The sequence below is a fragment of the Thermobia domestica genome, chromosome 3 (assembly GCF_964235325.1).
Source record: "Thermobia domestica chromosome 3, izTheDome1.hap1.1, whole genome shotgun sequence".
Classification (NCBI taxonomy): Eukaryota; Metazoa; Arthropoda; class Insecta; order Zygentoma; family Lepismatidae; genus Thermobia; species Thermobia domestica.
Window position 1 is genome coordinate 160,847,531 of NC_137456.1, and position 25,536 is coordinate 160,873,066.

Below are 25,536 nucleotides of genomic sequence, written 5' to 3' on the forward strand. Positions count from 1 at the left end.
TAGTGAAGGCACGTCTTGTTTAAACTTTTTCTTGGGTAGAATATTTAGAAGCTCACATTTTAAATTATGTCCATAAGATTCGGGAATAAAATGATCGGAATAGACGCTGGCGTTTACAACTTTAAAGATATCTTTCCGACAGCATTTCTTTCGCCAAACTTTCCGCAAGGGAACCGAGGGAAATACATGATAAATAACTTTTTAACCCGTAGTATTTCTACTATAATTGCGACAAATACTTAGTGTAGAATTCGACATGCTTATAGGCTAACACGAGCACTACAGTAATTAATGTTTTCTTAATACAGGAAAGCAAGAATCACTCACTTTCCTGCAAAAATCAAAGAAACAAACAAGGGTGAATGACAAGAACCTTGGGCGAAAGCTGTTTCTGCTCCCGCCGTGACGTCACAATTTTACTGCATCTTCGGTTTTCAAAGAAGGGTAGTTATGACGCGACCTTAAAAGAGGAAAGGAACAGTAGGGTCGACGAACCTTGGAAGCAGAGGGCAATTTCGCACACTGGTCAGATCAAACATTTCCGCGTAACAAAACGAAGGTCCCCCTGTAAAACCTCTTCATTTAAAGTGTTATTGTTAGTATCATAAATTTGCTGAAAGCAAACAATTTGAAGGGTTCTTCGATAACATCTGCTTTTTTTGTCCTGCGCCCGCCTTCCAAACGAAGAGGTGAATTTTACAACATGACTGCTGGATAATAAGCGAGCGATTCGTAAAATGGTAAAAGTGTATTTTTATTTGTATGTGTGTGTGTGTGAGAGAGAGAGAGAGAGAGAGAACGAGAGAGAAGACAAAATTTTAGTTGCAAGATGACATACTTCAATTGCCATTTTCGGTTAATTTCGGTTCATATAGCAAAAAGAATACCGCCACCAGAGAATTCGCCATCTCAACCAGAATTTTCAACTACAGCCTGTAATGAGTGTAGACCTTATCCAGTTTTCAAATTGAATAGATGGGGTAGTAGTTCGGTTTCTTGACCTTGTAAAAATCTTCCCTGTCTTTGATTTTGTTTGTCATCATTCCAGCCAGAAATGAAAAAAAAAATGAAAATTCCTCAGTTTACAGCAAGGGGAATTGGGGACAAGACATTAAGGATGATATTCCTGGAAGCTCATGTATCACTATTGATTCATTCAATAGACAGAGGACACTTTTCTATGAAGGCTTTTCAACATGTTTTCTCACAAAGGGGATTTTCCTTTTGCAATCTATATGACCACTGGCAATTTCAATCTTGGCCATTCCCGCCAGCGTTTGCATTTTCGAGACACGAGACGGGACGAGACATTTCACGAGACGTCCCGTCTCGTCTCGTTTTCGAGACGGGACAAGTAGTCTGTCTCGGCTCGTGTCTCGTCTAAAAGGGTTCCGTCTCGTGTCTCGTCTCGTTTACGAGACGAGACGAGACGGGACACGAGAAATGTCTCGTCTCGTGGCAACACTAGGTGGAGGGGATGTACGTGAAATTTTCAAATGGGAACATAGGTCGAGTGATACCTCGTTCGAAAGAACTTTTAAAATTGAACAATTTTTGTAGGAAACAATTTTTGATATTGGCCACCGTTTTCAAGATGGCTCCCCAAAATGTTCCTGTATCAGATAAAATTTCCAGTACTTATAAACAGGATCAACTTGAAAATTTCAAACGGGAATAACGTGGTGAAAATGACACAGGAGTCGTCTCAGTTATCTTGAAAACTGTGAGATTGATAATCTAGATTCGCCCTGTGTATCCTGGGATGGTCACGCAGTCTTTTTTAATAGTTCACAAATTCTTAGCAGTTCAACAAAACGCCAAGACCCCTTTTCGATATGATTGTGTGGTGTAGCCAATGCAGTCCTCCTTTCTGAGTAATTTTTCAGTAAAACTCTGTTCTATACTTCTGTTAAATGTTGAGCATTTTCTTCAAGATACAACTGAAAACAGAGAAACGAACCAACAAACAGCAAGGCAACAGCACAAAAATGTCGATTTGTGGCATCAATTGAAATCCGCATATAACTCGACGTATACACAATACATATTTGCAAACTAAACGAAATTATTCTTATATCCTACAGAAGTCTTCATTAAAGATGAATTGCAAGTTTCATGCTCTCACTTTCCGTTTTTAGAATGAAGGAGAGCTGGTACTATGTATAGACCTCTGTGAATACAGGCTGTAAAATTTGACTTCTTACTTCATGCTTCGAATAATATTTAACAATTACATTTTAAATGTAGAGTCCTGTTTAAAACTTTTTGGACAGCCTCCTTGCTTTAAAAGGCTATATACTGGCATTCGCACGTAAGAGATTCTAATACTTTGACTCAATGAAAATATATATATATATATATATCTTATATATAAAAGAGAACGCACAAATCCTTTGTTCCCTCATCACGCTAATACGGCTGAACCAATTTCTTTCATTTTTGGGGGGTTATTAGGATTTGGACCCTAGATGGTTTTTATCATATCACTTTAATTTTCAATTACCAGTGTCTTGAGATAATTGACCATTCAAGTGTCCATAACGTACAAATCCTTTGTTAGTTCATCATAGGTAAAAATAAACGTATTTATATGCAACCCGCATGACCGTGTCACTCGGCGGGTTAACATAAATGACAGGCGATATAATGTTAACATTTACTGCAATCTACTATGGTTTTTATCATATCACTTGAAAGCGAAAAAGTAAAAATTATCTAATTAACATGGTTTATTGCGTTCCGGGGTGACCCCAGCGAAGCGGGGTGAACGCTGCTAGTATATATATATATATATATATATATATATATATATATATATATATATATATATATATATATCTCAAACTGTGAGTTAGAGTGCAAAGTTTTCAGAGAGGTGGGTGGCCAGCAGGCCCGTATCCAGGGGAGTCTAGGGGGGACCTGGCCCCCCTAAATTTTCGCTGCCCCCTAAAATTTTCACGGTAGGCTTGCAAATGAACTATAATATGGTTGAATCGGCCCCCCTAACTTCAGCCGCCCCCCTGCATTTTTGGGCTGGCTACCGGCCTGGTGGCCAGGTTAAAAAAAATCAATGCAATTAGGATTAGATTTCTGGGCTTTCGCCATTCTACGGGCATGTAAGTCCGTCATATATGAGGGATGACATCCCTCGGCGATCATATTATCCGAGGAAAGGAAAGGAAGGAAGAGGCCTGGGACGTGTATGTTAGGTACCATCCCGGCACATGACTGGTATGAATGAGGAAACCTTAATCAGGATTCCTGGCCTAAAAAAGTTTGTACACAATAGTGTCTTCAATGCAGTAATACTAATGAGAAAACGTGAAATTTATTTACTAAGGAAATTACCAAATATTAAAAGTACAGTACTTGATTTTTCGTGAACATGGGAAGGATTCGAGTGTCAGATCAACCTAGAAACTTTTTCTTAACTGCTAATCACTAAAATTCTGTAAATCCAGAACAGTTACTTATTACGGTTTATATGTTGTGTTATTCAAAAAAAGAAAAAAGAAAGAAAAGGAAAATGAATACAATTCTTATTTTGAAAACGCGTTATCTAGTAGTCACCAGAATTGATTGGGAGTGCTGCAGCGAACATATACCGACCGAACCTGATCAAAGGTTTGATGAAAACTCAGAAATGAGTCAGGACAGACACTCTCCCGACCTAATAAAGTGTTATCCGGTACTGTATTTCCTGTTGCATTCGACGACTACTAGGTTACATTTATTAAAATGTTGTGTGCTGTCTGTGTAGTAAGATGCTTGGTTTATACGGTGCTGCACAGCATAGGAGCATAAGAACACCGTTTAAGACACGCTATGTGCATGCTTGTAAAGCGTAAAATGAGAATTACCCGTCCTTAAATGAGTTTCAGGATAGATTTTTTACTGTTGCACGTCATGCAATGAAAATATGAATAACAGTTTGGAGCCAAAATTGTTGCTTTTCCCCTGGAAGGTGTCACAGACTTGGTGCGACTGCGAAGTCCGGTTTTTATAGGTTGTAATCATTTTGTAGCTGTCACCATTTGATAGTTGGAATGCCATTATTTGTTGTTTGAAAGGTGTCACGGGATAGTTTTCGTGCTGTTCGATGTCTGTCTCCGCCCTATTCCGTCTCTGCGAGAAGCAGTATTCCACGCGCCGTGGAGTATATACAGTACAGAAATATTTCTGGAGTGGGATTCCCTAACTAACTCCTGTTGTAGTGTTCATCTTGTTAATTGTTGTACAGATGTTTGTGTGATATTTAACTTTAAAGGAAAAGAGACTATAATGGGACAGACAAATGGTGCCTACATGGTTTATACAAATCAGTTGCAGTGGGTATGTTTGCCGTTGTATTTATCGTAGATTAAGAATAGCAGCTTTGAAAAAATTAAAAAGCATGTTTGACACTCATTTTCTTCCTTTGGTTTCGCTGTTTTGTCCGTAGAGGTGATAAATATTTTAAACTTTTAGTAATGTTATTCATTTGGAGTTCAATACTTTTCATGCTTAATTTAATTATGATTTACGTATCAATATAATCGTAAAGTAGAAAATAAAATAAATGTTAAAATCTTAATAGTGTACATTAAAAGAAAAGTTACGATTTGCGTTCAGTTTTATCCGCATAGTTGAAAAAAAGGAAAAAGAGTTCATAACTTGTGTAACAGTTTGTTGTGTATCATATTGCTTGAATTGTGGCACCTACTATTTAACTTACTATTTTAGGCATATTCCAGGACTGAGTGCCACCCGTTTGTGAGTCACCATTCAATTGTTACTTCCATATTTACCGGTCACATTTCTTCTTGTTTCGTTTCAAACTAATATCCAGTGGATTCAGTTCGAGAGATTGTCCCCTGCTTTGGCGGATAATTTCATTATTATTAACTATATTATTATGTTGCATATTATTAACTTCTGCCTTTAGAAGTATGTTAGTTGCTGGTATTTGCATTGTTTGCAAAACGTAGTGTCACTTCGGAATATCTTTAGGAGGAGGGGAGGCAAGATTCTTCTCCGATCTAAGTAGTTTCATATATATATATATATATATATTACTATACTATTGATTAAAATAGTATATTTTAAATTCACGGCTGCAGTTGTCGCTTGCTCGTCATGAATTTCAAGGATTGTTATTTGTCGTACTTAGTGCATCACTTTTAAAAATTTATGGCAATCCTTGACGTATGGTGAGATACGAAAATTCTTTTGTGATTCATTCTTAAATTTTGTATTACCCCTATGCCTTCAATATTTGTTTCAAGTTTTGAATTGCAGTATATATAAAACACCTGTTTCTGGTATCGTTGATTCATTCAGTGAACTCATTGCACTTTGTTATTTTTATGCAATGCGTCATATCCTTTTGGTCTTATATTTGAGTGTGTTATGACAAATGTCATTCGTCATTAAGCTTATATATTATTCAACGCAACGTAACTTTAAATTTCATTATTTCCGTTTCTTCAGACTTCATTAATTTGCTTTTTTGGTGTGAAGATTGATTTTTATGTTCTTAAGTTGGTATGTAGTTTAGTGAATAGTTGGTGAAATCATCTAGTTTGCGTGTAGTTCGTTTCTTTCTTCCTCTTCTTCTTTTTCTTTTTATTATAAGGAGAACAAGATCTATTGCTTTAAGTACTTCAGATATTGGAGAAACAAATATGGAAGGGTTAATTAATTATTTTAATTGTTGTTTTTCTCGTATGCAATATACAGTTTATTGATGTTCATGTTCTATAGTCTTATTTTTAGTGAACGTCTAGTTTGTCTTAATCTACAGGACGAACATTGTGTCCAAAAAAGTATTCGGATTTTATCGGGGCCGCGGTGGCTCAGTGGTAGAGCGTTCATCTCTGGTGCTTGGGGTCCCGGGTTCGATCCCAGCCCCCGCCAAGTGAACTTTGTGGTGGACAAACACCGTGTGCCGTGGGTTTCCTCGGGGTTCTTCCCGTTTCCTCCCACTTTCTTCATTCCACGATTTCATTCATTACTCATCATCACCGTCTCCTTTAGGCTAACCGGCATAACCGTGGGATGTAAAACTCAAATATTTCATTTCATTTCATTTTCGGATTTTATCATAAAAAAAACTTAAAATATTCTGTAATTATTTTTATACTGTAATGTGACAATTTTGTGTCTAATTATGATGTACAGAATGACCCGATCGGGAAATTAGTTTGATTACATTTACTGGATTTGTTAGTCAACCTCAAATGTACGTACTTGCAATTTTTATAGTGAATAAAACTTTGTGTAAAGATTTTTCCTGAAATTTTGAGTTGCCAGTGGAATTTCGTTTGTGGAATCGTTAAACTTACAAAGTACGAGTGGTACAAAACAGTCAAAGAAGGCCGAGAAGTGTGTGTGAAGATTTTCCTTGTTCCGGCGTCCTTCGTCTTTAACCGGTGAAAACACCAACAAATGAAAAGAAAAAAAATCATGATGGAAAAGCATCAGGCAAGCTTGGGAGAGGTGGCCTTGGACCCCAACATTTTACATGAAACTGTTCGTACCATTCTTACTGATAATTTGGGCATGAGTTGTCACTGCTCTAAAGTCAAGGCAACGTCAACAGTTTTTTCGATTACCGTCGTGTTCTGCATTCAGAATTCCTGTCAGAGGAAGTCAGAAAAGAGTACTATAGTGCTGCCAAAATGTCTTGAGCCGTGGCAAAAATGTGAACTAAGGCTCACACCCGCTAAACACCCACGCGTTGAGCCAATAAGGGTTCAGCTGTTACTAAACAAGAGAGCGTTAGCGAAAGGGAGTGAAATTCCTTCAGCCGATAGCAGCGCTTTGAATGGAAGACTAGGTGTCAAGTCAATGCGGTATAACTATACTTGAGCATTGGGAGGCGTCCATCACAAAAGACACGAACTGTGGAAGAATAATTCATATATTGTGTACCACGATAACGCACCATCACGTAAGGTGATTATTGCGACGGAATTTTTGGCGAAAAATTCGACGAATGTTCCTGATCAAGCGTTGTATTTACCTGATATTATGATCCCATCTGACTTTTTCCTGTTTCCAAAACTCAAACTATCATTCCATTGAATCTATCAAACGAAATTCGCTGAAGGATCTAAAGTCAATTCCGGAAAACGCTACAAAAAAGTGTGTTGATTGGATTAACCTTTGGCATATCTGTATTGCTTCAAACATGCCATATTTTGAAGGCTAGAAAAGAAATTTGTTTAATTAAATATTTTGTGTATTACCGACAATTCGTGATATTTTTTGACATTGTAAACATTAGTTAAAATTAATGTTCCATATTTCAACCTCAGTATTTACATGTGATACTTAATACTAAATTTTAATTATTGTAAAATGTAGAGAGAGAAAATTTGGGAGTTGAGATGGAGGACGGAAATTATGCGTGTTTATATCTGTATTCAACTAATAACTGTGTTTTTTCTGTTGTAGATTTTACAGTTAATTAAACCTCTGTAGAATACAATGCTGTGTGAGTCCTAGGTTCGTCCCAAGGCAGGCAGTTTTGCTTTGTTTTTAAAGTGGCAGTGACAATACAAAAGTCAGGATAAAATGCCAAATGATGATTCGTATCCCACCTCTCAACAGCAAGTCCCGTATTATATAACTTTGGTGCTGAAGAGGATGTCCATCTGCAATCAGTTGAAATAAGAACCTAACGGTTTAATTAATTTCTGCCGTCTCAAGCTTTACAGATTTCTATATAGTATATACATATTTTGGTCTATGCTCTCCCATAATAATGTTCTAGTTTTTGAGATTGTAATTGAGTTTTAAAAGATAATTGCGGAAAAGAAAGACATCTGTTACACTTTTAGTACAATTAAGTAGTTTGATGCAATAAGGGCGTAAGTCTGAAACATGCAGTTGGAGAAAAACGATGTTGAAAATTTAAGTAGTGTTTTTTATTTTTCTTACATAAAACTGTAATGGGCAGCATTTTATTCCGATATTGAATTGAAATGTTACCAGGAGTCTAAACAAGCATGGCAAAAGCCCCAAATGCATTTAATGCAGAAAGGGTGTAAACTTGCTTACGCCCTTATTATATCAAACTCCGCAATTAAATTATATTAAACTCCTCAATTAACACTGACATTATTAATGTAAGACTATCCATGGCTTTTGATTGATTATTTTAACAAAAGAAACACTGACCAAAGCTTAAAACACACTTTATTTTAAATTATAATAACGGTTTCGGATATCTAACATATCCTTCTTCAGACAATATCGAAAATAAATGAAAATACAGACATATATGTAGTCATTGTTATGACAAAGTTTAAATTCTTTAAGTCATATATATATTCATTGTTATCAAAACATTTAAATTCTTTTAACAGACATATATATAGTTATTGTTATACTTTTTTCCCCTCCTATTTGCTGAGGCCTTCAGCCAATCCCGAAAGTCTTCTTGTTCACTTTCCAACTATCACGTTCCGCCATTTTTGTTTCTTATAAGGGCCTTTTTTATTTTCTTCTTGTCTATGCTATCCAAGTAAGCCTCCTGTGCAGTTCATCAATTTATCTCTTCGTACCTTCTTTATCCAATCTGCTTCTTTCCACTTCCTCATCATCATTCTTTTCTCCATCTCCAATACTTCCGTCTTATCCGAATTAATTCCTTGATTCGTCTCCTTAACATGTTTATATATGGCATTGGTATCTTTCTTCCTCCTAACATCATCTTCATGTTGTTTTAATTTTTCTTTCACTCTCTTTCCTGTCTCTCCTATATATGACACATCGCAGTCCTTACACCATACCCTGTAAATGATTCCTTCTTCTTCGTTAATCTTTTTAGTTCCTTTTCTATTCTTCTTCTTTATTGATCTTGATAAATTTTCTCGAATTTTCTATAAGTTCTGACCCCTCCATTCTTCAATAAATTATTCAGTTTCTCCGTTTCTTCTCCCATAATTTCTATATCATGCCATTTTCCACTCTCATCTTCTTCATTCTTCTTTCTCCCTCTCTTCCTCTTCCTGCGTTCTTTTTCCTTCTCTAACTCCTTATTGCTGTAACCGTTCTTCTCTAACTGTCTGTAGAATTTCTGTATGCTCTCCTTCCTTCCTTCCTCTTCGTCCTCCATCATTTCTATTCTTCTTATCATATTTGTTATGAAATTTCTCTTTGTACTCCTATCCACGTCGCTCCTCTCATGGCAGTACACTCCCGCTGAGCACTCTTTCTGGTACCACCTCGTAACCAGGCCTTCTCCTTGTTTTATTATGGTCATGTCTAAAAAGTTTATTCTTCCATTTTCTTCCAACTCCTTGTCCAAGCTTATACCTTTTTCTTTATCTTCCACATTATCTTTGAAGTTCTCTAATTGTCTCCTAGTCCCTTTCCACAAGCCTAAACAGTCATCCACATACCTAACAATTAATATATATATGACTGTTAAAGAATTTAAACTTTGTCATAACAATGACTATATATATGTCTGTATTTTCATTTATTTTCGATATTGTCTGAAGAAGGATATGTTAGATATCCGAAACCGTTATTATAATTTAAAATAAAGTGTGTTTTAAGCTTTGGTCAGTGTTTCTTTTGTTAAAAAAAAAGTATGTGTTGACTACAACGTTTTTGTTGTTGAACATTAGCCTATGGTCACAGTGGATCCGACTTTCACCGATTTTGTAGTCTGACATACTCTGACGACATCGGTGAAATAAGCAAATGCATTGAGAGAAGTGTACGTGGTCAGACTGGCGCCGACATGGTCTGGCGACCACGGCCGAATTCTACCGACCACCGATCAGAAACAAATTATTTTGTTTTTGTCAGACTACGCCAGACTAGCGGGTGGTTTACAAAACATCTCAGGTATAGAGATTCCCATTTACATGTTACAGCAAGCCGTTCTTGTACTGATATACATATTCGAAAATTACTTTGCTTCTCTATGCGTCCAAGGATTTTCTGTAAGATGTGCCAAAATGAATCGTGTTCTATTCTGAAGTACTGAAAAAACTTCTGTGGCTGCTCCACCAACTTTGGAAATAGCGTGTGAAACTCGCCACATTTCTCTCTCTCTTGAAAAATAGTATTTACATATTCGCTCCTATCTTCCTCTAAAAGTAATATTTTTAACACAGGATCTTCTAATAGCAGCAGTTCCTCGTCCATATTGTATCCCACAAGAAGACAGACTTACGACGGATCGGTTGCAGTGTCAACAAGCGGTCGGCCGTAATCGCCAGTGAAAAATCGGATGCACTGTGACCATAGGCTTAACAGTTTTATATTAAACTAAATACAAACCATTCGTTGGAAATGAGAAACCAATAATCTCCAATTTTCGTTTTTTTCTCGTATGGAATAACGTGTTTTCTTATTATTGAAAACTCTTCAGTTACCAAAATGTGTCATGGAAGGCACGGTGACTCAGTTGTAGAGTGCTTACTTCTGGTATCTGAAGTCCATGGTTTGATTCTCGGCCAAATAAATTTGTGGTAGATAGCATAGTGCCGTAGGTTTTCTCGGGGTACTAACGTTTCGTCCTACATCATTTCACCAATTTTTTCCATCATTCACTTGGTTTAATCATCCGTCTCTCTTAGCCAGAAGGGCATAATCATGAGACGTTAAGCTGAAAGATTTCATTTTTTCCAAAATAGGTTCTAATTGTAATGTTCTTTCTTGTTATGATGGGAACAATACTTTGGAACAAATTATTGTTTCTTCTTACAAATTAAACTTTCGAAAAAAATAAGTATTATTTCTTGGGAGAAAAAGCCGTAAAATGAAACTTCACATTCTTTTTCTGACAGAAGTGTTTTTTTTTTCTCGGTCCTTCATCTCTACTAAAATAACTGATATGTAATATCTAAGAATACAGTTAAGATTTACATATTAAATTATTTCGGAATCCCTTAAACGCACAGTATTCAAAAGAACATTATAGTTAGACGAAAGCGAAAAGGTAATACTTTCGTAGAGCACAGGTTATCAGTAATTAATGTCTGCCTGATTATGACATTAATCTGTTTAGTAAAACCAGAGGATAATAATGCTTCTAAGCGAATCCAATAGCGTAGGCAGGGCCTTTGTTTAGGGAGGAAGGTTTGGGAAAATTATAGTACAACTTTTTTTTGTCTTCACTAAAATTTAGTTTCGGAAGTACGAACTGTATAGTAATATATAATATCTAGACATTGGGGAAAGCCTAAAGCTCTATAGCTATCAACCTACGCTACCTCAGCATCTGGCACTTAATGTATAATAATGAATACAGATTTTCCTCGTATTTCATACAAAGTCTGTCCGGAAGGTAATGTCATACATTTCATTGTGAATCGACTGTACGTTGCAGCCGCCGGCATCGATGGTGGTATAAGTCAGCTGCCGAACGAGTCCTTACTCATTTGTCTCCGAGCTCTTGGAGATGAAGGACTGGCGATGTCGCGATGCAACACTCACTGGAACAGAGATACGCGATAAAATTTTGTGTGAAACTCGGCATGTGTGCAGTGGAAACTTTTCCAGTAGCTCAGCAGGCCTTCAGGAATCAGTGTTTATTACAAAAGTTATCTACAGGTGGGATAAGGCGTTTCTGGAAAGCCGTGAAGAGGTGGACGATGAAGCCCCCGCAAGATGTCCTTCAACCTCTTCAAAGGAGGAAAATCGGACTCGTGTGAAAGAACTTAATGGGAAACAGACCGTTGAATGAGTGTTTGTTTGTTTGATCGACATGTTAAATATTCCAGAAACTATCCTCCCCCCCTGAAAGGACATCGTTAAAGAACGATTGACGACGAGAAAGGAGCTTGTGAAATGGCTGAACAGGCCTTCCAGAATACTTTTGCAGATTTAAAATCCTGCTTGCAAAGATGTATTGACGCAGGAGGACAATAGTTAGAAGAATTTAAATGTGAATTTAGTATTATTAAGTAAATATTTTTTTTTTCATACTTGTAGACTTGATGGCATTACTTTCTAGACAGACCTTGTAATATTAATAATCAGGAATACTAATCGTATCAGAATTAACGGAAAATGTTAGAAGAAACACTATAAATGTATGCAGACTGTATTATCTGGAATAAAAAGATGATGAAAATTTTAGGAAAATTGAAGACCTTGAACTCTATTTAACTCTCCCCATGGATTAGTTGCTAGCGCGCGCCTTTGTTGCACGTTTCCGGGTTCGATTCCCAGTTGGAGTCAAAATTGGAACACATTCCTTTGGTCCATATCTCACTGTAAACTATATGCTCACATTTCATATATATCGGGTGTTCTAAAAATGTCGCCCATGGAACACAAAGCATTATTCTACAAGTTAGTTTTTTTTTTTTTGTATTCGTATACCTTTCGAATCCTCGTTCGGAGACAAATTGCATTATGTGGCAACATAGCAAATAAAGAACCATAGAATAGATCTACCAATCTATCAAATAGTTATATCATTTTTTTTCAGATCGCAGCTGAAGTCGATATTGATTGACACTAGCATCATTTATTAGTGTAGCAGTCGATTCAACTGCTTGTTGTATTAGTAGAGTAATGCCAATGGCTCCAAGTTAACCTGTGACGTTGCCACATTGTGAAATTTTGATTCCCCATAGCGGCTAAACGAGGACTCGGAGGTCATAACATCATATAAAATTTTCACTTTATTTTGGCCTATAGAATAGTGCTCTGTGGCTCATGGGTGCCATTTTTAGAACACCCGATATATATATTACATTCAAAGTATTGAACTTTAAATGTGCTCGCTTGATAAAATAGTTGTCCTTCATTGCGTATGTCGTTGCATACTGCAATGGATTTCAAAGATGGAAAAAGCTGCAAGTGTAGAACTACATGCACACTAATAGTTGGTATTTTCTAGATGTATTACATAACTACGAGGCAACGAAAGTCGCATATTACATAAGACGGGGAGTTTTTTTTTTTGTGTGTGTGTGTGTGCGTGCATCCTACATCTACATGTTCTTTTGAATAACTTTCGAACGTATTGAGTAATTGGAATATGTTTTCATACTACATTCAAAGAACGCTGAATGAAACTTCTCGATCTGTTCCAAAACTACTAATAGAAGAACAGTGGTGGTGTGTGTAAACCCACTTCTGCTGTTCACTACAGAAGGCTGTTCCGCGTAGGTGTGACCAAATGTAATTTTTGCCCCCTTCACTCGCAAAATGAAGACACCCAATCTTGTTCAGGTGCGTCTGTCAGTACAGTGTGTGAGCTGTGTTTATATATTTTTTTCTCGCTGGACTAAAAATGCCGCCAAAACTGAGCTACAACACTCGCTTTTAGGAGGGTTGTACGGTGATACAAAACTTAGTGTTCAGTGATTACGAAGCAGCGTAATGGGACTTTCGGCTCACCCTGTACAATTTGGCCACATACTTTGTAATTTGTATTTATGTAAAACATTGGAATGTCTTTCGTACGTGTTATAGCTAAACTTCCTATGTGTACTATAATTTTCTTGAGCTACAAAGCATACATTAATACAAAATATTTATGAAGAATATGTATAATTATAGTTCACAATACAAAGCAACTTGTAATTCGACCGTGAAGTTAATTTATATTGGATTTTTCTTCCCTTCTGTTTTATTTTTAGTGCATTCCTGAAGAATCCTATGAGTTCTCGAATTGCTAGTAAACCAACATGCGTATCGAATAATGAAATAAAATATGGTTATGAGCGGAAGTGATGACGATGGTTTAAAAATGTATACATATAAATTCTTTTCCTAGGTTTTATTATATGCATGGCTTGGATAATGGAATGTGACTGACTTAAGTCAATGTGATTATTTTCGTACATAAATTTATACGGCGGATGTACGTTTACCATCCGACTTGAATTAGTATTGTCTTACTTATACAAGTGAGCTTCACTGCAGCGTCATTAATTACTTCCAGATTAAATCCCTGTTGGAAATACAATGCTTCGAATTCAAACGTCAGTAGTGTTTTAGATTCCAGTTTCAACTTTTAGATGTAAAAGCTCGAAAACACCTGTAACTCGAAAACAAAACGGAATTCGAATTATGTTTATAGGAACTTTTCTACTGGATTCATCTCTCAAAATTATTATACTCCCTTTCAAATCGCCTTGTGTGTAGGATCTAAGTGCCCATAGGAAATATTTACATTTCAAGTACAAAAATCGAAATTTCAATAATTAATTGCGAATGTTAGGGGCTGCAGCCGCATGAACGGTTAACAGATATTAAATACTTAGGTACTACTCCAATAGTTGTAAAAAAATTCAGAGTTTTAAAAGGTGGGGTTTTTGAGAAAATAGCGTCCAAACATGGGGTCTTAATGAAATTTTCAGTGTTTCATCATGCTATAACGTGGGATGTAATAATCAGAAACGTAAGTCCTTTACATTTTCAAGAGACCTTATGGAGTAGATTTCGATTCTAAAAGCAGATGGTTGATATTGCTCGTGAGGACAGAAAAAAAATGTTTGAAGTTAGCAAAAATTTCACCAAAGTTGGCAACATTCCGAGTGAATTGCGCGATTCCTATTGTACCAATAGTCGAATTTTGGCCCTCCACCGAAACATACAACTTCATACTCTTGCTGCTATTGCGATTATGTTACTAAGTACACTCGTTTCTCTACAACAAAACTTTTAATTTGACATGTTTTTCAGTTTTTCGAGCAATCTGAGAGGAGGGCAACCATTTTGGAAAGCTGTATATCGAAGATTTTTTTCAGCAAAAAGAAAAAATATGGCTCTAATAATATTGCATGTAGATCCCATATAAAAAAATAATGAAATCTGACACTATGATGGGGACCAATTGTGGTTTGCCTAGACGATTTGAAATGGAATCGGTCAATCGGTCCTATACAATAAGTGGAACTTCCTTGTCTACCCAAATAATATCAAAGATGTAGGAGTTATATTTGATATCAAATTAAACAATTACAACACGTTAACGCAATAACGAGTACTGCATATAAAAACCTAGGTTTAATTTATAGGATAGGATTTCTACAAATAATCAACATTTATAAGGTTATATTTTTCGTATGTGATGTCAAAATTAGAATACTTTTTTTTTTTTTTTTGTTTGTTTGTTTGTTTGGACACCAAATAAATACTCTGTCACTAAATACTCTGATGTAATAGAAAATATACAGTTTAAATTTTTAAGAAATGCTTGCATACAAGAAAACCGGTTTCTACCCAAAGTAGACTTAGTAACGCATTTTGGTTTTCAAACATTAGAAAAAAGGAGATGGATATTTGATCTGTTGTTCTTACATAAATTATTAAACGGTAAAATTGATTGTCCAGAATTAGTTTCAGAAATATTATTAGGTATTCCAACAGGCAAAACAAGAACAGCAAATACTGTAGAAAAACAAGAAGTAAAATATTACATAAGTCTCATCTGTGGAGCATGTGTGCTTCATAAGTCGAAATGATTATATTTCATGTAGTAGATGTATTTACTAACGTACGAAAACAAGTTCCAAACAATTGCCAGGCAATAACTTCTGCATAATTAAACGACGTATATTTGTGTATGTATAATAGTGTATGTTAGATAATTATGTACACGACACTATAACTGGGCATTAAGCCTGTTATGTTGTAATTATGAAATAAATAAATAAAGTTTACTTAGACGTGGCCTGATCTTATTAAAATATCTGAATTAACATTATTAAAAAAAATAATTTACCGACATAACGTGAATTCCTTGAATTTTGTTGATTTGTCGTCCCGGCGCCCCCTCTGGTCTCGGCGCCCGGGGCATTTGTCCCGGTCGCCCAGCCCACGCGACGGCCTTGTCCTGAGCTCTCAACGGTGCATGCGCTCTTTATTCGAGAATACTAATCGTGCATTCATTACGTTGAAATTTTATATTGATTGAAAATTACTTGCGAAAATGGACATACATATTGTATAGAGTGCTTCGGGTAGAGTTGCCTATAGGGGAGAGATGCAAGTTTTGCTATAACTTTATCCCAACAATAACAGATGGCACGAGCTTGTGCAGGCTGTTATCGGAGATCAAGACAAAGGAAGGGACGTCGTCAATCACGTCGATGAGTATGTTATACAACTGTTTCATGGTAAAATGTAGAAATTATCAATCAATTTACGCATGTTTTTGTTTGTGAATAACTCGTATTTTCTGCTTGAGTTTCTAATACAATGAATAATGGCGCGAGACACGTAGTTGCTGTATTGAGAGGGGTGCAGTGCTAAAATGCACGTGAGTCACAGCATGTCCTGTGGCAGTTTCGGTGCGCAAATTCAGCTTGCATCTTTCCCCGATGTTTGGGAAAGAAGCAACATCAGCGCAGCGGCAGCTGGTAGTATATGTTGCGCAACTGTACTATAGGTTGTGCAACCGGATATTTTTTTTAATACTAAAGACATTTTTAAGTTTTAAACTAGTGTATCAGTAAGAAATAAACCTTTGCTCTTGAGCGCAAGACAGTATTGATGCATTTCTAAAAGAAATTCAATTAAAAAAAACTGAAAGAAAGAGAGATCTACATTTCCAGTTGCAGCGAACGTTGCCACTGGAAGCAGTTAACATTGAGCATATGGCAGCGAGCTGCTATCCTTCCGTATTGTTCTCTTTCAGTTGCGTCTTGCTCCGCAACTGGTATGTAGTCAGCTTCTGTAACAGTTACGAATTCCTCCGCTTGGCAGCACTTGATTCAATCGATAGGGTGATTGAAATACAGACGCTTGGAAGAAAGGAGATTCACAAAACAAACTCGCAAAGAACAATACGCGTCTGGTGGTAGTAGTGTTTCTTACAGGCATAATATTGGGAGAGTTTTGCCCTCCCAAAGTTGGATAGCGTTCCCCCCAAGCTAAGAAAATTGAATTGCTATCTAGTTCAGCCCCTTTTGATCCTGCTTCCGGACAAAAGTTTCTGGAAGAAACAGTGGCGGCTTTAGCCAGTAGGCCGGGTAGTTACGGGCCTACCCAAAAATTTTAAAAAATATATAAACGCTAAAAGATATAATTCATTACCTACCATTAATATAGTAAATATATTTTCCACTATTTATATTAATGGTAGATTATTATTTAACAAATAGCATCAATCACTCCTCTAAAACTAATTTCCTACTGTCATTAATCAATCAAATATGTATATGTATCATAACCGTGGGACGTAAAACTCAAAGATTTCATTTCATTTCATGTATATGTATCAGTAAGCGAGGGAGTGGACCTACTCAAAATTAAAATCCTAAAGCCGCCCCTGGAAAGAAAACTTGATTGGTATTAAAAAAAAAGAAAAAGAAAAAAAGCAGCAGCGTAACTTTAGAACCAACAATACAAGCAGGCTTGACGTGGTGTAATGGCAGACTCTATCATTTTCTCATTGAGAGAAGCGAGATTATGTATTATGGTGGTTTTACAGTAAAGTTCTAAGCATAGATACCAGCAACAGATGTACAGTATACATATTCTTTTTGTTTTTTAGAGGTTGCTTGGTTTTGTTTTCACAGAATTTTTTACAATTTAAAACATCGTTAAATTAAGAACTGAAATAAAGAAGACTCAATAGTGAAACATACATGTAATGTGATGTACAGAATGAATGGTAAGCTAAATCAACTCAAACGAACATTGATAATAGCAGAAATATCTAGTGCTTGCAATCGCAGTTCGTTCTTTTTTCCTACTTTGAAATATATTCCTACTATTCCCAAAAGAGAAATTCCTATATTCAGGGTATTTTCAGCATTAAATTCAGTGATTTCGAATTCACGGTTAATTCCCATTGATTGAAAACTGACAAATCATTCCAAATATTAATATTTAGTAAATCATGTCTCGAAGGAGAAAAAGTCCTATCACTGGTCTAATTTCTAGCTCTGTCTCCTTCGTGCATATGATCCCGTGTTCGATTTCCGACAGAGAGCATAAGAAATTAACCTCAAGTCTCCTTTAGCCTTATTTGCTGAAATGTAAAACTATTTTTTAAAATTTATTTTCGAAGGAAAAAATCTTAGATTTGATGCTTCTTTATAGTAGAACAGCAGACAAAAATACATTGTTACTGAAAATGGACTTTTTGTCCTTTATATTCATACAAAGATATGCTAGCAAAATCCATATTGTCGGAGGAGAGAGATGTTTCTGTATTCTAAAGAAAATAAAGCGGAAAATATTTGCGGTAGCGATGCTTTCTATTCAGAAAAACTTGGCGAGCAGCATTTCAGATTTCAATGAAGTCATAGAAAAATCTGAAGCTCGAAAAGAACGAAGAAAGACCTTCCAATTTAAAATAATGCATAGTTTATATAATTAAATAATTTTGTTTAATTGCGTACATGAATATATGCAATTTTCGTGCTTTTTTCTTCTTTTTGGGTTAACGCCATTATTCATGGCTTACAACACATGCTATATATTCGATTTATCTCTTTTTCAATACGTGAGCGTAGAAGTTTTGTATATAAATAGTGTATAAACATACATTGATAGTGGTTGTTCGAAAGAAAAGAAATAGCTTATATATTAGATGAATATTAGAGAATACACTTTAATCAATAATAAATATACAAATAGAGCTTAAAAAGACTTCCCTGAATATTTTTGGATAAGACTCAAGAACGCTGGGGAGGGGAACACTCGCGCGTACCTACATAGCTTTGATATTGCAACCGGTGCTTCTATAGACCACGAACTGCTACGGTAGAGATGCATGTGTAACATTTTCTCGGGTAAAGATGCAAATTTTATTCTTGCTCGGCTACCTCGCGATTAATATCAAGAAAATCGAAAATGAAAATATACAGAACAGTTACGGTATTCTCCTGGTAATACTTTAAAGTTCGGAAAGGGTGATCCTTTGATATAGTGGCTGAGAGTTCCACAAGCCTTACAGTTAGTTATTAGTAAAACCCTTCGTATACAATGTGCATACACTTCTATACATATTCCATAACACATCGTATGATTATTGTGTATTTATATTTTTTCAGGTTGTCTTGGTCACGAAAATAAGAATTGTTCTTTGTCTACATACAAAAACTACAAAATGCAGGATTTGCTCCAATCGGACGAGAGATATAAACACTAACACGTAACTTCACTGAACGTCATGGTATGAAGCACAAATTTAACAAAAAGAATGGAATGTCTGGACAATATAAATATATAGTCTTTCATGAGAGTTCCTGCGTTAGTAAGAAGAAAGTTTCAGAATTTGTTTAGCGATCGTGCAGAAGCTATGAATTGTGAGAATGTTGGAAGCTATTTTAAACTCATCATAAATCTGTGAGAAACATTATTTACTCAACAGAGCAGATAGCACGTTAAATTGTGATGAAATAGGACTACAATTAAATTTTGGATCAGAAACTGTAGTAGCAGCAAAAGGTTCTAAACAAGTTAGTGTGCTTTCGTCAGCAAACAAAGGTGAAAATATTTCACTGATTGCTTGTTCCAATGCAGAAGGCAATTTTCTGCCAACATTATGTATTTTGAGAAGGAAAAAATAAGAGGTCCAAGTGTGAAGGTGCTCTTTCCAATGGTTTTAGAGTCGTGTTGAATCCAAAATCTGCCTATGCAAATTCTGAAATCTTTATGAATTGGTTGCAAGAGTATTTTCTGCCATGCAAACCTCCAGAAAAGTCTTACTCATTCTGGACGGTCACTCTTCTCATTGCACTAATCCTGATATGTTAAACTTTGCAACAGAAAATGATATTATCATGCTCTACCTCCCCAGTCACTGTACTCATTATTTTCAGCCATTAGATACGAGGTTATTTCGCCCATTGAAGATTTTTTTTCTACATAGCTGTGTCACAATGGCAGCGGACATATATACATGGAAAACTATCCAGGCCACAGTTTCATACCTTTCTTCGTCAGGCCTTCGGCAGCTGGGATAAAGCTGCAACACGCAGAAATGATACTTCAGGTTTCCAAGCATGCGGGATCATGCCCTACGACTCTAATATCATCCCTGATGCAGCTTTTGCTATTTCAGATTTTAGTGTTGCTTCAACTAACGAACGAAATTTTGCTTCTCCTTCTCCGCCAGACGGCAGCTCTCTTTCTAAACACCTTCCTCGAGATTCTGCAAGTCCTAGCTGCTTAAATGACTTTTCTCAATCTGGATCTTCCGTTAATATTATACGTTCATCATCTCTTCCTCAGAAAACACCTTTTGAAGACATATCTCCAATTCACCCTGTAGATTGTGAAGAAACCCCAACTAATAGGAGACGGAAATAAAAAAGAGCAGCACGTTTTGAATGACACTGAACACACACTCTCAAACCGCACTAGGGATAAGCAGCAAGTAAACGTTGAAGTAACAATAATGTCCTTTTCCACTTCTGGAGGAAGTTCTGGTTGCAAATTGAAAAAAACTTTTTAAGAGATCAGCTGCAAAAGTAAGGCTATGTCTAAATAACGAAAATGATGTTCCTTCCAGTGATTATTGCTGTATATGTGGTCGATGTTATTAATTTACAATCCAAAACGTCCAAACATGGCATGGATCAGGTGAACGAATTGTAACATGTGGTTGGACGAAAATTGTACACTGATTTCTGATACATGTGATCCATGCCACAACTGAGTTCAAATGTTATAAACGTAAGTATTGATATGGTAGGAAACACTGTTTTGACCATACTTTTTCTCATGACTAGTGGATTTAATTTTGAGTTGTACGCGTATTTTCGAATGTTTTATACTAACTATTAGGTAAACATGAAGACTGAATATTGCATTAGAATGTAGCTAATACTTATTCTACGGATATAAACTAATCCTATAGAACATATTAACCTTGAAATTCCTACATAATACTGCTATTTAATTCATGAGGTTTCGTTTTATATGAGAAGTACAATGTTTTCAAACTAACTATATTTATATGTATTTGTTTATGCTACATATAACTATATAGGGATATGACGAGCTTATTGTGTGTTTGTACTGAAATAAAAACATTAACGTATTTCTTTGTTAATTGTAACTACAATTTTATTATTGTGGCATGACTCCCCGAAGCACTAAGCTTCTCTCCCCGACATATCGGGGTAAGATGGCAAATTTCATTAGTCATTATCTTCAATAAATTGTTAGTGAACCATAGAAGTTCAACATGTGATATTTACAGCAATTGTGTGTTAAAATTGTAACTATTCATTGCTGTACACTTTGTCTTTTATCACCGCATTATTCAAGAGATACAGTCGTCAAAATGGAAAAAAAAAAAAGTATGGCGTCTTCTCCCATTCTACTATAAGTATATAGATAATTCGAGGTATCTGTATTTATTTTTCCTGCCCGCCAAAACAAGTGATTCTTAACTTTCTAGTTTTCTTTCGTAATAATTTTCGTAGTTTTGCTGCAACATGAAGGATTGAATAGTCAAAAATCTTTTTTTTTTTTTTTTTTTTTTCGCTGTACGACTTTCGTTAAATTTTGAATCTATTGTTACCCTACCTTACCTAATAAAAGTTTATATATATATATGTCTGAACTAGAGGTAGACTATGCTAAGTCACTTTTTGGTCGAAATATGAGTTAAGAATATATATATTTTAAATATACTACTTTTTTCTAGTGGTGTAATAATGTAAGTATAAAAGCACCCTACTACTTTGTAATTACTTAGTATAGTTTGAGAAACAACACTACAGGCCTTACTTAAGGAAGCGATTTTCGCTTCTGTAAAATTACGAAATTATGACTTAGTTTAGTTTACCTCTGAGGTGAATAACATCATCACCATCGTCATAAACAACCTTTGTGAATCCACTGCTGGATGAAGAACTTTCCAAGTATTCTCCTGAGCTACCTATCTTGGGCAATTTTTTTCCAGGTTTCTCCCCAGTGGTTCTTAGATTTCGCCACACCTTGTATGCGGGCGTTTCGTAGGCTGTTTTTGTCTCGTGGTATCAAGTGTAGAATTGCTTTCGTGTATCGATCATAATTTCTTCTTGCAATATGTCCAGCACATTTTCCAGTCCAATGTTAAAATTATTTCATTAATACCAGTCATTAGTTGTCAAATAATTCATTTCTATATATTTAGGCCTTAAATAGTTCTAATCCGCTACTTTTGGAGCACAGAAATGCTGCTTTTTGATCTTCGGATCTGGCAACACTGACCCAATGATTTAAATCAACACAATGTGAGGACCCCCTTTTAGTTTAGTGGTTAGCACGCTTGACTTCGGTTCACGTAGTCCCGAGTTCGATTCCCGGTGGGGCTGAAGTTGAACAACGGAAGTGGTTCGGATTCCACTATAATCAGTAGCTCCACGTCTCCTTTAGCCGCCTTAGCACAATCGTGGGACGATAAACTAAAATAAACCGAACTAAAAATCAATACAATGTGTATTACTAACTGTAAGTCCTTTTAATAATATCTATATGGTATGATCGAGTTTGAGATGGTCGGTGGTCAAACTAAAGCAAGTGAAATGTAATTAGGGTGTAATTAGAACTTTTAATTAAGCACGGTTTTAATCTAAAGTGTACACCAGACCGAAGGCTTAGGGGAAACAACTAGCGTTACTGAAAAGTTAATAGTTACATTTTGTATTTTCATGTATTGCTGAAACGAAAACTTTGACATTACTGTAACATTATAAGTAGCCCAAAGACTGAAAAACGTCGTATTTTGAATTCTTGCACCATAAAACACATTACGAGTAATTTTAAAATATTTTGAAGTTTAGCTACGTTATTTGGTCTATATTTAGAATAATATTTAGCAATTTATTTAAGTGGTTAACACTGCTTAAAATAATCTAAGTCCTACTTGTAATTAAACCCATGAAAAAACTATTGTTGTAATGTTCTAATCTAATTTTCACGAAGTTTTGCACTCCTTGTAAACAATGCAGACTGCAGTGCACAAATGTTGCCAACTAATCAGACAAAAAAATGTTATATGCAATTTTGTGCTAAGAAATGAATAAACAAACTGAAGGGAGAAAAACAATGAGATTAAAAATAAAATGGCATGGGCTTGTGATAAGAGAATCAGGAACCATTTTCTCTCGTTTACAGTGGCGTACGCGCTGCCCTCCTGAATCTTTGAACTACTATATAAACGCATACACGCATCAGGAGGAAGAAGGGCAGAACGTTGAATTTCTTCTACCAGTGTAAATTACAACTAAAACTTACTATCCCCACTCCTAACGTTTCCTCTAGCTGAGAATCTACCTAAAATGTTAGGATTCAGAGCCACTATTACATGATGACTTAGTGTTCCTACTAGCAGATCTATGGTTGGATGGATGAATTAAAGTTTATAGTCCCCTTCAACAACAAGGTTCTATAAGATTTGGACCTACAGCCAAACGAGTGATCCGAACTACATGAACTTCCTCCGGAAATCGAACGCGGGTCTCCCGCCCGTCGACGAGTACGCGATCATATAGCCACAAAGGAGTTAATTATCAGATCTAGAAACATGTGCAGTTGTACTCACGACTTCTATTCAAAATTGAGCTTTTGGGGGGCCGTAGTGGCTCAGTGGTAGAGTGTTCACCTCTGACACATGGGGTTCCTGGTTCGATTCCAGTTCGCGCCAAGTGAACCTTGTGATAGACAAACACCGTGTGCGTGGGTTTCCTCTGGGTCCTTCAGTTTCCTCCCACTTTCTTCATTCCAACATTTCATTCATGTTTTCATCATCACCGTCACCTTTAGCCTAGCCTGCATAAACGTGGGACGTAAAACTCGAAAAATGTCATTTCATTTCATTTCAAAATTGAGTTCCTTGTACGTTTCCATTATAGGCGAGCGAGTGTTTGGAACAAGCAATTGTTCATTCTGCAAGAACTTGAAAACTACTGAGTTTACTTATTTATTGAATAGAGAATTTATTATTTTATTTCCTTTGTTATATGTAATAAAATACCTATAAAATATATTTGGAATCCTCGTGACTTATCCTTTCATTTGATATCTAACAGAAAAGTTACGCCATAAACTAATATCAGTTATGAGAGTATGAAGACTCTATCGACATCTTATTCAACAAATTCCAAGAAACTTTTTTAGATTCTACGTAGGAATAAAGACACATTATTTATCATGCACATAGTACCTCCTCTTAATTTCACTGCAGCCAGAAAAAAAATAAGACTCAAAAGTTATGAACATTCCTATCCAATATTATAAAAATTCTTAAATATTAAAGATTCCTTTGTACATTATTTCATTTCTGGCACCGAATATTCGGTTTTTGCATCTTTTAAATGGTCATTTATTCTGATCGCATTTTAAAAAGGCGATATACAAATTATAACTGAAAAAATTAGCCTCATATTACTTCGTAGTGAATCACTAAAACAGGTTTTATCCTCTTTAACTTCTCTCTATCCCCCTCACGCTCTCTCTCTCTCTTTTATTTAATTGACTCATCTCTAATGAAAGGTCAAACAAAGATCTGAAATACTATAAGGAACTTATTATCTTCAATAAGAAGAGCGAGTTCACTTGATTTCTCTTTTTCATTTTCTTAGCCCATTTTCATGAAATGACACAACTGTTTGACAACCATTCTTTGTGAAAAACTGAAAAATAGCTATGAGTTAGCAATATTGAAAATGAGACTAATAACAGCTTGTTCTTCCATGAGCAAATAGTACATAACAAATGCAATGTATTATGGTAATTCATGTATTGTTAAGGCACAGTAAGATCATTTAGGTTTCGACTCAAAGCATGTATCTATATGGGATCGAAATCTTGAACCAAAATGGAATTTGTAAGGGAAAACTGTTACAACAAATGACAAAACACAAGAAGAGTGCGCCACAATTTAAAGATGTCGCCCAAGGAAACCAGCAGGTTACCTGCTGCTCCGAGTTATTCTGTTAAACATAAACAAAGGAAACCCGTAAGTGCTGAAGAAAAGCAAATACTTTATCAAACGACATCAACGTTGTTCAATTCACTTGAAGAAAATTAAGACCAATAATAGCTAATTTTCATGTTCTCATAGAATATTTATTTACTTACTTTGTAGTACTAAAGTTAGTATCTGTACATTCGCATGCTAAGAAAGCACATCAATAAATAGAACTAAAGGGGGAAAAGTACCATCTGTTTTTCATGGATATGCATAATGATTTAGGTAATAGATGAAAAAGAAATAATCTCCCATAATGATAAATATGCTTGCTGTTACATACCAGCGCCATCTCTTTATCGTTCAGTTGATAATTTGACATAACTCATTGTAATTTCATCTATGATTACAGTTTGGAGAAAAATAACAATGTTCAGTTGCTCTTAAAGGAGGGGGATTATCCTATAGTATTGGGTATTTTGCCCTATATCACGGCAATGGTGTGAGATTGAGACGAGTAATGCACATCGCAGTAGCAGAAATACATGGACGTGCTGCAGCAGAAATATTGCGGGAAACAGACGAAACAATTTCCTCTTCACCAATCAGCAAATATTCGTGTGCGCAGTGATACATCATCAAGTTACGCGGTTTGTTTTTGAAAGGTGCAAAGGACTGTGAAAAAACGCTTTAGAAGCAAAGTAAAGCAACAA

The 25,536-nt window shown here is 35.8% G+C and overlaps 1 protein-coding gene across 5 annotated transcripts in view; it reads left to right on the top strand.

The window, feature by feature from the left end:
• Positions 1-25,536, top strand: part of RhoGAP71E (Rho GTPase activating protein at 71E) — a 398,447-nt gene that overhangs the window by 28,879 nt on the left and 344,032 nt on the right. The window contains exon 1 of one of the 5 annotated variants that reach the window (XM_081751965.1): positions 3,835-4,332. The exons of 2 other annotated variants lie outside the window; for them this stretch is intronic. In XM_081751965.1, coding sequence (XP_081608091.1) covers positions 4,282-4,332 — 51 coding nt within the window. In that variant the 5' untranslated portion in view covers positions 3,835-4,281. Of the gene's footprint in view, positions 1-3,834; positions 4,333-25,536 lie in introns of those variants that run through there. 2 more of the 5 variants (XM_081751967.1, XM_081751969.1) reach the window with 2 other exon arrangements.